Raw genomic sequence first — 14225 nt, forward strand, 5'->3', positions numbered from 1 at the left:
TTCTATGTATTTCTTAATCCGTATACATGTAATATATTTATAGCAAATATTCTTATTTACCTATTAGTAATTTATGGGTGACCTTCTTGCATGGACGAGTGTGTTCTAAATTTTAACATAAACGATTATTATTCATTATATACCCACTATACATTTTGATAATGTTTTTTGTCGCACTCTTAAATATACTTTAAATTATAAATTATAATTTTTTCCAATAGAATTGTCTGAATTTCCTACTAATTGCCAATCAATTTGTATCTGTCAATCTGCTAATAATTACTTTTATAGTTGAACCATTGTTTATCATTTCGATTGCCTTAATCTCTCGTACTACAAATCACATTATTTTTATAGATGAGCCTAGGTAAATATTGCACGGAAAAAAATGAAAATATTTGAGTCATGAATACAAAATATATCCAACATTATGACATCGTATAAGGTTTATCTATATGTAGCGGCGAATTTACAGATGGGGGTTTCTATTTCTCCCAAGATTTTTTTGTCATAAAAAAATCGTTTTAGAAGACAATTATAGGACTTTGCCTTCATTAATATAAACTCATTGAAAGTTATTAATTTATTAAGTGATTGCCGAATCAGCTAGTTGAAAAACAAAACTTGGTTTTTTTTTATAATTTTATTATGTGCATACTTTTCACCCTTTCACTCCATCTCCCTAATAATAAGTTGTAAATACACCATTGTCTCTATGTCAATTTTAGACAATATAATGCCTAATACAAATTATTTTATGCTTGTAATTAAAATAAATTCTTATATTATTTTTCAATTTATAATTGTTATTCTTTATTTTTCAATACTGCCTGGCTATCCCATTTTTCAAACTACTTGATTTAAATAGTAGGTACCTATATGCTGAGACTGACTATATTAAGCATATAGTCCGTAATAAAATACTTTAATAATTTGTATTTAATTAATACAATTTTTGAGTAATTACGAGTAGAGTAAATAACAACAACAATCAAATATTCAAAAACATTTATCAGAATCGCTCGGTCTCAACAGTTCATCGCTCTCACAAGTCTCAATGTCTCATCCACCTTCAAGTTTATCACAGAGGCAGAACTGCCATACTAAATATAAGCACTGTATAAATAATAAATTTATTGATGTAAATAATAACCCATTGTTACCCAATGACCATGTCCCCGAGGGTAAATTTGTGTTAATAAAAAAAAAAAAAACAATCAAAATCATGTTGTTCTTATTTCTTTATAGGTAGGTACCCAATACCCATATATTTTCAATAGGGTTTGCAATTCATTTTTTTTTTTAAATTTAAAACAATAAAAACAACATAATATTATAATTATATTAATGTATATTCATTATAATATAGTAACAAATATTTATTTTTTTAATGTTCCTAGCCATCTTAAGTTTTTAACTTATACCTATATTATGAGTATATTGTTATTCTAATTTTGAATTGCAAATAATAATGATTTCTGTTTACTTTTGAGTTTTTGAGTTTTTGACTAATGATAATATTTAATGGTTTTCATTTTTCTTTGAATGTATAGATAACTAGGTAAATTGGTAAGTAGGTAGATACCTACACACGTATACCTCAGTGGCGGCGCGAGGTAAAATTAATATGTGGGCGAAGTAGACTTAAAGAGGCCCTTTTTTTAAAATTTTTTTAATAAACATTTAAGTAACAATAGTTATTTAATAAATATTAAGATTTACAATTTTTAAAAACAATAAACTCTAATTATTAACCTTTTATTTGGAAAGTAGTCAATATAATTTTATTTATACATAATTATAAAATTAAATACATATTTTTTTAAATTAATAATACTGTTAGAAGTTTCATTTTTTTTTATTTACAAGAAATGGACTTTTCGGCTTTTTGCTTCACTAAATGTTTTAAGTATATCTTCGTAATTTAAATATTTGCAATTTTCGTTTCAATGGACAAAACTGCTAATGCTGAGAGTCTTTCTTGTGTCATCGTATTACTATACCTATTACCAGAAAATCTTCCTGTGAAACAAAGTATGTAATGTATTTCTTTTTCCTATATGTATATTATCTACTTAGTTGAAATTTTTTTAAGCGCAATATGATTCATATGTTTTTAATTAAATTTTCCCATCAGTTAAAATAATCTTTTTGAATTATCGATTTAATTATTATACGTACAAATGCCTATTGAACTTTTAGTATTTTATTAATACGCCGAATATACATTTGTTTATGTTGGTAATTTATTAAACAATAGCACATATGATTATTGATTATTATTTTTTAATGAAGATTATATTGTAGTTTGTCCATTTAATTATTTAAAAATACCTACTATTAGATAATAACATATAATTTTAATGAAAAAAATAGCAGTTTGTCACATAGTCGATTATAATTTGTAATTAATATTTATAATAGTTTATAAAATATCAAATGTTCAATAATTGAACAATGCATCGCTAAATCATATTTATTACAAGAATATTCTTAATGAATCAATAATTATTGTATTTGATACAACATACAACTATGCAGGTGTAGGGATAAAAGAATATATAAAACATAAGTTTTATATAGTATACCATAATGATTAGTACGTTGTACGCTATAGCCTTATAATGGTAGGATTACCAAAAACTCAGTATAGGATACTGACCAAAAAAAAGAAAAGAAAAGTTGAATGATCATTAAAATTGAAAATAATTAATATATAGATTGTTATTATAATTATTTTTATATTTAATCTGTATTTAACAGCACGATAACATGAATTGATTTTTAGTTGTTGGCCACTTGTAGGGTGCGCACTGGTCTTCTGGGCAATCCAATCGATAATTTATTAGAATATACAGGATGATTCACCAAACATCTCAACATCTCACATTCTCACCCCTTTGTATTCATAAATTATTTATGTATAAATTCCGGTTTTTAATTGTTCATTATGGGTAACTACTTATAAAAATCTTATTTTTAAATACTTTGATCCGTTAAAATATTCCCATGAAATTTTTAGCAGATAAATCTCAATGATTAATGACCTAAGAACATGAAAACGTCAATAACACTACAAGTGGGTAAGTACTTGCATCTGTATCTGCTGTCTACATCAACAAAATAAATATCAGCTTGACAATTTACAGTAAAAAAATGTGTTTTTATTGCCGCAGTTAACAAGCTAAGTAGTAAAGGTTTTTGAAAACATGGTGTTTAAGACTTACAAATTAAAAAAAAAAAAGCATATAGTATTTCAGTCAACTTCTTATACTTAATACTTATAATCTAAGGGGAAAATTGCAGTAGTGAGCATGATACCTATAGTTGTGTCACACTCTGTATATTATATAATGTTATAACATTTCGGCGGCGACGTGAGACAAACTTTCAGGCGGTCTATCTATGCTCGTGCTTTGCTTTCGCGCACGCGTACTCACTCTTCTTTTTCGCCTCACCCGCGTCGCCATCGTTCGTATACCCTCCAACACAACAAACGCCGCCGCCGACCGCCGTATAGTTGCGCGTCTATGGCGTTTGCTACAGTTATTATTATTTATATTATTATTCGCTCTGTGTCGTCAATGCCCCGTTGCTATACGCTCAAAGATTCACAGCTCACTACGACGCCGGTCGCGTTATCCAGTCTTATAATCAGTATACATAATATTTTCTTTCTACAAACTAGAAACTCGTAATATTATAATATTATCGTATCATTCGATATTACAATTTATTCATTTTTTTTCACCGCAAACCCGTAAAATCCTCGTAATTATTTCACGCTCTCTTAATAATATATATATATATTCCCAATCACCTATAGGTATCCTAGAAAACCTTAGACATTTGCGGTATCACGTACGGGCGTCAACTAAACACAGGAACAATAATGGATGCAGCTTGCAACAAGAATACGGCCGGAAATGACGCTAGTGGTATCGTCCAGGTGGACAGCCCGAACGTTCAATACACAAAAGAGTACATCGAGTCCACCATAGATTATCCCATAAACTACGCCATAAACGAAAAGGACACGATCGTGGTAAAAATCACTTTTACGATATATTATCATTATTATTAATTATTAATTTATTATTATTATACTGAACAAAATGTTATGATCTGCCATAATATAATATTATCGAGTTTCGAGTTCCAGGCCCATGTGAAATTAAAAGTCTACTATAAGTGTCTTAGCTCCTATACCTATTACGTTTTTCACACCTAACATTTTTCTTCTTCAAATTTTAATATTTATTATTATTTATACATATTATATATAAAATAAATATAATATAATACATCATGTTATCATGGAAATTATACAATACAACAAATCATAAAAAACACGATTTACATTGTAACTATATATGTTGTACCTACCTACCTTATACCTACATACTAAAACTGTTTATAAAATAATTGTCCTGTAAAGTATAAGTAGAATAAATACATAATTTTACTACGAAATCTTAATATAACCACTCTTGTATTTGACCCTCCTAGACCAATAAACATTCGTAGTTGTATTTAGGTGTATAGGTGTATTATAGAGATAATAGTATAATACATGCAGAAGTATAGAACCGTCGTCATTGTTATACTTATAATTTGACATTTTTAAACTATGATTTACGATTAGTATTTAAATTGAAAACCTTTTCGATATTTGATTTGTAAAGTTCAATTATTCTTATTAGTTATTAGTTGATTTTAACGACTCGGTAGGTATAGAGTCTATACTATAGACGGTATAGTCATACATATAGGTACCTATACTGTATTAGATATTCAACTATGTAAGTACGCATCTGGTTTCTTTAAGTATATTTTTCATTTTTTTCAATTTTTTGTTCTAGATATTAGAGAGTTTTATTATTTAATAAAAATAACCAGAGTCCTAAAAGTAGCTTGGCAGTATTAAAATAATATGTTTATTAACTTTTTAGTCTTCCCGAAAATAAATACTATACTTAATAATATTACCATAAACTATACAACATTGGATTATCTATACTGCAGTGTAGTAATGGTCATTGGTCGACGGGTATAATACTATACCGTCTATACCTATACTTTATACCTACTTATTACTATTTAGTACCTATTTATGACTTATAATCATATATTTGTACTGTTTTTTGATGTATTATATATACTTATATATATTTATTATTTAAGTTCAATATCTTTGCTGGCTTATTGCTTATTGATTTTATTTTAGAACATTTTGAATAAATAATATGATACTCACGTATTAGACGTAATTACATATAATATTAGGTAGATTCTGAGCGAAGCGAGGAATGTATTGGTTTTACAATGATGTTTATTTATTTTTATTTTTTATTCTGTAAACACTTTTTCTCCCTCTAAACTTGCTCTAAAGTATCAAGTGTAGCATCTTTTCTGAAAGGTAATGTTATTGAGCTAGTACTTTAAAAGGTAATTTTTGGATTTTCGAAACGATACTCGAAATAAAAGCGGTTAAAGGAAAAAATTTATGATTTCACGATTTTATAACATTAAATAATTATAGACGTAGTTTTTTTTGTTTGAAATTATAACAATATAGTTAATATAGTATAACATATCCTAGACTGATTAACCGTCTCTACTCAGAATCGTTTTTCGTATATAATGATGTAACATCATTGAATTCAAATTTAATACCTACGACAGTACGAGTAGTACGACCTACCATCCATTACAGTAACCCACTTATAACCTACTGTACTCCTGCAGAGCGACATAAACTTACTTACGTTCTTATTTTATTATTTAAATTTAGGGCTTTCAAGATAACTGTGATATTTTTTAAAGTTAATAGCCGTTCCTGCTTATTCGTAGAAGTGCTGTAGGGAGTTGTATAATTATTATTTCTAAGATATATTTTAATGTTAATTACTATAAAGTACAGAACGTGTTATAACTATTGAATAGTACGCAATTATGCATACTATAATATAAGTTTAAATTTATTACTTAAAATTCCTCAAGGTTTTTGAACTTTTTAAATGTTATATTGTATAAACTATAATTTAAAACTATAAAGACACAAAAGTATATTATAGCCACTGTGTCATTATTAATATAAAACACTATTAAATTATAATTTAATTCAAACTTTATAATAAATACATTTTAATTTTTTTAAATTAAAATCATTTATAAGTTAAAACGAATTAAAAATTAATTCAGATAAAAATACAGCTTTAATAAAATAATATTTACTATTAAGAGGACGCTACACCCGTTGTCTCCGTCTTACAAGTGCGTAACATTGCAAAAACTGTTTCACGCGGGAAAGAACCGAGAAAGCTACAGTTATAACTAAGAAACGAAATTTTCACCACATAAAAAGGAGAATTTTGTCTGTGCAATATCGTTTTTATTTTTTCGATATCAGAACTACAAACAAAGTTATTCATGCTTTAAAAACACAAAATTAATATATCATAAAACAATAAGAATTTTTTTTGTATAAGTGATATCGAAAAAATAAAAACGATATTGCACAGACAAAATTCTCCTTTTTATGTGGTGAAAATTTCGTTTCTTAGTTATAACTGTAGCTTTCTCGGTTCTTTCCCGCGTGAGACAAAATTCTCCTTTTTATGTGGTGAAAATTTCGTTTCTTAGTTATAACTGTATCTTTCTCGGTTCTTTCCCGCGCGAAACAATTTTAGCAATGTTACGCACTTGTAATTTTGTAAGACGGAGACAACACATGCAGGTGTAGCGTCCTCTTAAGAGATTTAGAACCAATCTATTATTGTATTTTATTTGTTTTAATGTTAACTATTTCATGTCTGCTATAACAATAACATTAGTAAGTTCTAATTATCAACAATTCCACATAATTATATTGGTATTTATAATTATAAATAGAGAAAAGTGTTTAAATGTTTGATAAACTATAATTTGCCTTTATTAAATATTTGTTGTACACAATTATCAATAATTAACAAAATCTCTTATTGATATTATGACTTAATAAGTATTAATAAGTTCAAATTACTTGTTTATGCATATTTGTAATAGATGAATCTAAATTTACCACTATTGAAATATTATTGATTCATTGTATAAATAATAAATGTAATCAACGAAATAAGTACTATGACGAATTGAGAAAACTCAAATTAATGAAAAAATAGTGAGCACTACTTGATGGGGTAGAACTTAGACAGAAGATAACAGAGGAATCGTGTAGAATTTTGGAGGAAGTTTAGGATAAATAACGAATTGATTATAGGGGTTGATTTAGTGTGCGACGTTGACGAGAGATTCAAATATTGAAGATCTGTATTCGGCAGAACACACACACACACACACATATATATATATAATATATATATATAATATCTATACAAAACTGACTCAACATACATAATATTTGTAATATCTAACTGAAAATAGGTAGTGTGAAAAAAAAATAAGTGAAAATAAAAATTATGACAGCTGGACAAGGCAAAATCAATTAAAGGAAAAGCAAGCCACACATTGATGACAAGTGTGGGCCATTACGCTTTGGATATATTGCTTGCGCCAAAAAAGTTTAACAAATAATGTTACCACAACGAGAGATGACAAGTGTTTTGCAGATTTGCCTTAATGTTTTCATAATGTCCAAACCGCCAAACTCATAGACTAAGTTTCTAAGTAGGTACCTATTGGGTAACCTATGTATAATACGAATACCTCCAAACATAATATAAACTTTATAAGTATTATTAAGAATAAGATGTAGGTAAGTTCGTTTTCGTCCTGATAATAGGAACATACTATAGATTTTTTTATCATTAACATTGTCACAAAAATAATAAAATTAAAAAATTTATTAATAAATAGATTCTTAGTATTATTGATAAACTATAAAAATAATAATATTCTCAATATATTTAATTACACATAAACGTTCTATATTTATATTTTTTAAACGAATTACCTACTAAAAATATTTATAGACTTGCACCCAATCTTTTTTAACAATTTTAGTAATCGAAGCTTATATAGTTACCTATACTTTATAAAGAATATGCAATCTGTGTTACATTTTCAAACCTGAGGTATTAATATTAAATACTTTATGGATTTTCAACTACAAAATAATGTAAAAACACTTTAAACTGAGCAAGCATTTCCAAACTTTTATAATTTATATAACACAACATTTTAATTTAATGATTTTTTAAAGTACCTACCGTATTACTTCTCTACATATAAATTGCGACTGCATATTATGATAAGATTGTATACTTTGTTTTAAATATAAAGTAATGAATTAATTTATACAGATAAATTATTTTATTTTGTTTAGATTAAGCCCACCATTACTAAACTCAAGATTCGAACAAAGAGAGTGGTACCAAAAACTGGACTGATGTTAGTTGGTTTAGGTGGCAACAATGGTTCTACATTAGTGGCGGGCATTATTGCAAATAAATATGGATTAACATGGGAAACAAAATCAGGTGTTAAGTCTCCAAATTGGTTTGGTTCAATAACACAGTCATCAACTATACGTGTTGGCATGGACACTACTGGCCAAGATGTTTATGTGCCTTTAAAAAGCTTAGTACCCATGATTAACCCCAATGATATAGAGATTGATGGTTGGGACATTTCATCCATGGACTTAGGTCAAGCTATGAAAAGATCAGAAGTAATATTTAAGAGTTATTAATTGTTTAAAATTTAATTTTTTTTTTTAAATAATTATTTGTAATTTAGGTGTTAGATATTGATTTGCAAAAAAAGTTAATGAAAAAAATGTCTGAAATTATTCCAAGACCATCAATTTATATACCAGAATTCATAGCAGCTAATCAATCATATCGTGCAGATAATGTTATTAAAATGGAAAAAAAATCAGAAGCATTAGATCAAATCAGGACAGATATTAGAGATTTTAAGAAATGCAAAGAACTGGATCAGGTTATTGTAATATGGAGTGCCAATACAGAACGATTTAGTGAAGAAATTGAAGGAATTAATGATACATCAGACAATCTTTTAAGATCAATTTGCAAGAATGAATCAGAAATATCACCATCTACTTTATTTGCTGTTGCTTCCATTTTAGAAGGAGTAAGGTTTTTTTTCTTTTTTAAAAAGTCATCAACAATTTTTTTTTATAATTTCAGTGTACTTATATAAATGGATCACCGTCAAACACTTTTGTCAAAGGTGTAGTAGAACTAGCTGAGAAATGGGGAGTACATATTGCTGGTGATGATTTCAAATCGGGGCAAACAAAATTGAAGTCGGTACTAGTAGACTTTCTAGTTACTGCTGGAATCAAACCAGTGTCCATTGTGAGCTATAATCATTTGGGAAACAATGACGGTCAGAATTTGTCAGCACCTCAACAATTCCGTTCAAAAGAGATTTCTAAAAGCAATGTAGTTGATGACATGGTTAAATCAAATAATATTATTTACAAACCAAACGAGAAACCTGATCACTGTGTAGTTATAAAATATGTGCCATACGTCAAAGATTCCAAAAGGGCACTGGATGAATATACATCAGAAATATTCATGAATGGAATAAATACATTAGTCATACATAATACATGCGAAGATTCATTATTGGCATCACCTCTTATATTGGATCTACTTATACTTGCGGATGTCTTTAACAGAATTGAAATTGGATCAGATAAATCAGATTACACACCTTTGCATCCCATCTTCAGTGCTATGTCGTATTTACTTAAAGCCCCTGTCGTGCCAAAAGGTAAGTATTTAATAAATTATTATCTATGAGATAAATTATTTATTTAAAAGGAAATTTTTTTTTACAGGAGCTCCAGTAGTAAATTCTCTCTTTCGCCAGAGAGCATGTATTGAAAATATACTCAGAGCATGTTTGGGTTTACCTGCTGAGAACAACATGTTATTGGAACACATGTTACCAGCTAAGGTGTTTGTAGATTTTGAAAAAGATCAGAAAAAACAGTCTTGTAAAGCATGTCAAAATTAGATAATTATTATATATTATCAAAACATATATTATTTTATACAATAAATTTTAAATTAAAGTGTTAAAAAAATTATAATTATTTTATATCTATAAACTATCAATAGATGGAACAAAGTGATCATAAAATGATTTGGTATAATCAGTTGACAGATCTTGAGTACAAACTGGTAATTGACCGATTTGCATGCCTGGAGAACCAGAATAATGTGTAAATGAAGGAACTACAGTATCAGGTGCAAGTACTGTATTATCTCCAATCATACAACAGTCTTTAAGTATACATCTTTTACCCTTAAAAAAAAAATCAATGGTTAAATTAGCAACAAATAATAATACAGTATAATATATATGATACACTTACAATAACAACGTTTTTTCCAATGTGTACATAAGATCCGATGATGGCTGCTTGAATAACACTTTGTTCACCAATGTGTACATGATCACCAATTTGAAGAGCAAAATAAGTAAATCTAAAACATAAATAATTAAATGTGTCAATGTGCATATATTATGCATATATTTATGGCCATTTTTCTTCTCGATAGATGAGGAGAGTGAGTATAATAATGTTATTGTCACTTTAAGCGTTTTATATTATTAAAGTTTAACATGTGGGATGTTTATGTGAGCTCTGAAAGTCTTTAATTATAATAGATATGAGTCGGATGTACCTAATTACATCAAAATAGAGAGAAAAATTAAATTAATAAAAACAAAAAAACAAATAAGCACAATGTCATGAAATAAATGAGTTTTATGTATCTGTGCATCTGTAGATATACTATCCATAGATATATAGTATATGTGAAATAGGTTAATTATTGAAGTAAGAATGATATTGCCACAATTATTAATGAATACATTATAATTAAGAGGACGCCACACCCGCATGTGTTGTCTTCGTCGTACAAGTGCGTAGCATAGCAAATTTTACGCTTAGCAGATCACGTTTATCTCCGTTATTTTAAAATTTAGAGTGAATTGACCTATTATAAAAATTAAAGGCAAGATTATTACCAAGTACATCTCATAGGCTTTTTATTATATTTTAATTTTTAAGCGAGTAATGAGTATTGTAAAATTGTAAATAATTTTTATATTTAAAAATACTCATAACTCGGCTTAAAATTAAAATATAATAAAAAGCCTATAAGATGCACTCGGTAATAATCTTGCCTTTAAATTTTATAATAGGTCAATTCACTCTAAATTTTAAAATAACGGAGATAAACGTGATCTGCTGAGCTTAAAATTTGCTATGCTACGCACTTGTACGACGAAGACAACACATGCGGGTGTGGCGTCCTCTTAATAAGGCAGATTGGGCATTGTTTATTAATCATAATGCATCATGATATTGCCACAATTATTAATGAATACATTATAATTAATAAGGCAGATTAGGCATTGTTTATTATGGCCAATAATAGTTTGTACTTTACCTAATCCACTTTATACTTATATATACGCCTTAATTTACAAAAACGCAAAAGGTGGTGCAGTGGGGCTATACAATAATTACATTCACTACCTAGCAATAAATAGTAATACACAAATATTAAATATGGAATCTTTAACCTAAGTATAAATTAAAAGTTTTATTATAATGAAATGGTAAGGCAGTACAATTTTAAATGTCAAGTAATTTTTTTTACCTTCTATAGAATTACTGCTGCTACAAAATTAAAATAGGAGTTGATTGAATAAAGTGCTTAAAAATAACATTGGCATAATAAAGAGCTTTAGATTTTAATTATAGAAATAAATTTAACGAACCAAATGGTTTTATGGGTAATATTTTAATTTTATTTGGATTATCCCAATTTGATTTCCGGGTGTCTCATAGTATGAGAACTAGTATGTAGTAGAATTGTTACATAATTTCTATGTCATTTGAAAAGAGACTACTGCACTTGTGCCTCTCTATCAAGCCTTTAATAAGTCTGGCACAAAGGATTACTTTTTAAACTTAAGCACTTCCTTCCTCTTCCTTTAATCAAATTATAATTGGCTGACCTTTACTTCCAAGTTGAATAAAGCTTCTCTACTTGACCAATTAAAATAATTAATGTTGGTGTCTCAAAAGATAATATTTTATTTCCTCTACTTTTTAACATTTTTAGTGCAATATAGTCTATTACACAACAAACTATTGAGGTAGGTTATTAAACTGATGACAGTTATTGAAAAGCCATTAAACTTCATCCAACCTACAACAGCATCATAACTTATATCATGTATATCCAAATTTAATCCAAGATAACAAAAACAAACATAAATCATACTACGAAAGTAAAATAAATAAAAATAAAAATCAGTACTTGATTCCTAATAGAGCAACTTTTTAAAACAAAAACAAATACAGTGAAACCTCCCTTAATCTCTAAATAGCAGACATTTTTTTGGGAATGGGAACATTTTCACTATTATAACACAAGAAAACCCTTAAATACCGAACACTTTTATGGTAATTTTATTTTGATTTTGACAATTATTCTAAAATATAGAATAATCGTGGAATGCCTTAATAAATATCGATCTATCTATATTATAGTTTTAAGTGAATCCATTATCATGTCGATTAAAACATTTTTCTAGTTTATGTTCTGTAAAGTATCCCACACTCCTAGTTTTAACGCGTTTTTAGTTGTGATTGTGATTCGTCATAACATACAAACGTATTATATCCAACGCAGTTGAATTAGAAAATGCATTGATACACAAAATTACTATGCATCAAGTTCTAAACAAGTTAAAGTAACTGATTTTTTCATATAATTTTAAATAATAATATGTACAAATAATATTTGCATTAAAATAATAGAAATATAGAAATATCATTAATTATAACTATTAAATAAATATATATCTAATTATTAATTTATCAGAGTTATTTTTGAGAATTTGACCTCCTCCCTCTGAATAGCGGACACCTCTAAATAACGGAAACAATTACGACAACTGAGTGTCCAGTATTCAGAGATTTCACTGTGTTTAAAATAGGAGGTGCTATAAGAACATTTTTTCGGCATTCGTGCCCAACAAGGCATGTTGGTCAAGCTTTCATTATTTTGTGTGACATTTATTTATTATGCTATTATGTATGGACTGAAAATCAAGTTTTGTCAAATATAATATACAATATAAGAATCAATATTCTTTAAGGACATATACTTTCAATTTAATAAAGTTTTAGTGTAATAAAATGATCATATTGTTTAAAATGACTATAGATCAACTGATCAACATAAAACTCTTACCATTCCACCATTTAGTCAGTTACCCAATTGTTAAAGTAATATAAATAATTATAATCTAAAACATTACCCTCCACTAAATTTTTTGCACGGTGGCCTCACAACTGAACCTCGGCCAACAAAACAGTACCGGCCCATTTTAACACTAGCTAGATCACCTCGTATCATCACACCCGACTGCAGTATGACTTTGCCATTCAGTATAATATTTTGAGAGCCATAAATTTGAGCTTGACGACTCACTTTATTACCAGTCGTCTGTAAAAATATCGTCCACAGTATTAAAAATGCTATAAGTCATGATACCACATCTGCAACAGTCCCTGAACTATATTACCGTCTCTACATATTCAGATTTACTGTAGAACGTGTCTTGGAGTTCCATTTTTCGGAGCTGCGGAGTGATCGAACTTGAGGAATCAAAGATTCCGGTAAAACCGATTCACCGATAAACGAAATCCAAAATCACGAAACCATCAAAATATCGAATAATTGCATTATATTATTAATAATACGGCCGGATGTAGAACACAATCGCCGCAAGAAAACTATAACGACATTTTGAATAATTCGATACTAGTATAATACTACGATGATAATATTATGGCTATTATGCATTAAACTAATATTATCTATGATATTTACATAGATAATAAATAATCTTTATTATCTATGTTTTGTTATCTGTTAACCGCGGCTGTGTACCGGTAGTTGTACCAGTTGTACGTGGTTGTGGCTGTACAACATGATATAAACGACATAATATTATTAAAATGTATTTTTATAATATTATTATTATTAAATTTGACTATTGAGAGTTTTTTCTGTCAAGACGACGTGTCGGCGGCCGGACGAGTAGTAGTTGGTTGATCGCAACGCCATCTGACGATTATGAAGGGTGTGAACATTCTTGCGTCACCGTCACAAAATCAATGCCACAGAGCTTAAAATAACATGACGATAATATTCACA

The 14225-nt window shown here is 28.1% G+C and overlaps 2 protein-coding genes across 6 annotated transcripts; one reads left to right on the forward strand and one right to left on the reverse strand.

Moving 5' to 3' along the window:
* The first annotated feature begins 1574 nt into the window (after positions 1 to 1574).
* Inos (Inositol-3-phosphate synthase) lies at positions 1575 to 10069 on the forward strand. 5 transcript variants are annotated; one of them, XM_089229870.1, is made up of 7 exons: positions 1575 to 2034; positions 2789 to 3083; positions 3827 to 4045; positions 8327 to 8671; positions 8740 to 9096; positions 9153 to 9747; positions 9815 to 10069. In XM_089229870.1, exons 3-7 carry the CDS (start codon positions 3893 to 3895, stop codon positions 9991 to 9993), a joined length of 1629 nt encoding a protein of 542 aa, XP_089085996.1. In that variant the 5' UTR covers positions 1575 to 2034; positions 2789 to 3083; positions 3827 to 3892; the 3' UTR covers positions 9994 to 10069. The 5 variants fall into 5 exon arrangements, with proteins under 5 accessions (XP_089085996.1, XP_089085999.1, XP_089086001.1 ...); XM_089229873.1 differs by having other exon boundaries at positions 3023 to 3083; XM_089229872.1 differs by lacking the exon at positions 1575 to 2034 and having other exon boundaries at positions 2446 to 2954; positions 3023 to 3083.
* On the reverse strand, positions 9984 to 14069 carry DCTN5-p25 (Dynactin 5, p25 subunit). The gene is made up of 4 exons (XM_015515300.2): positions 13591 to 14069; positions 13324 to 13511; positions 10355 to 10466; positions 9984 to 10284 (listed from the first exon to the last, which is right to left on the reverse strand). Exons 1-4 carry the CDS (start codon positions 13636 to 13638, stop codon positions 10081 to 10083), a joined length of 552 nt encoding a protein of 183 aa, XP_015370786.1. The 5' UTR covers positions 13639 to 14069; the 3' UTR covers positions 9984 to 10080.
* Between the last annotated feature and the right edge of the window lie 156 nt (positions 14070 to 14225).

This window comes from Diuraphis noxia, unplaced genomic scaffold (assembly GCF_037042655.1).
Source record: "Diuraphis noxia isolate RWA-SAM2 unplaced genomic scaffold, SU_Dnox_SAM2 contig0005, whole genome shotgun sequence".
NCBI classification, from domain to species: Eukaryota; Metazoa; Arthropoda; class Insecta; order Hemiptera; family Aphididae; genus Diuraphis; species Diuraphis noxia.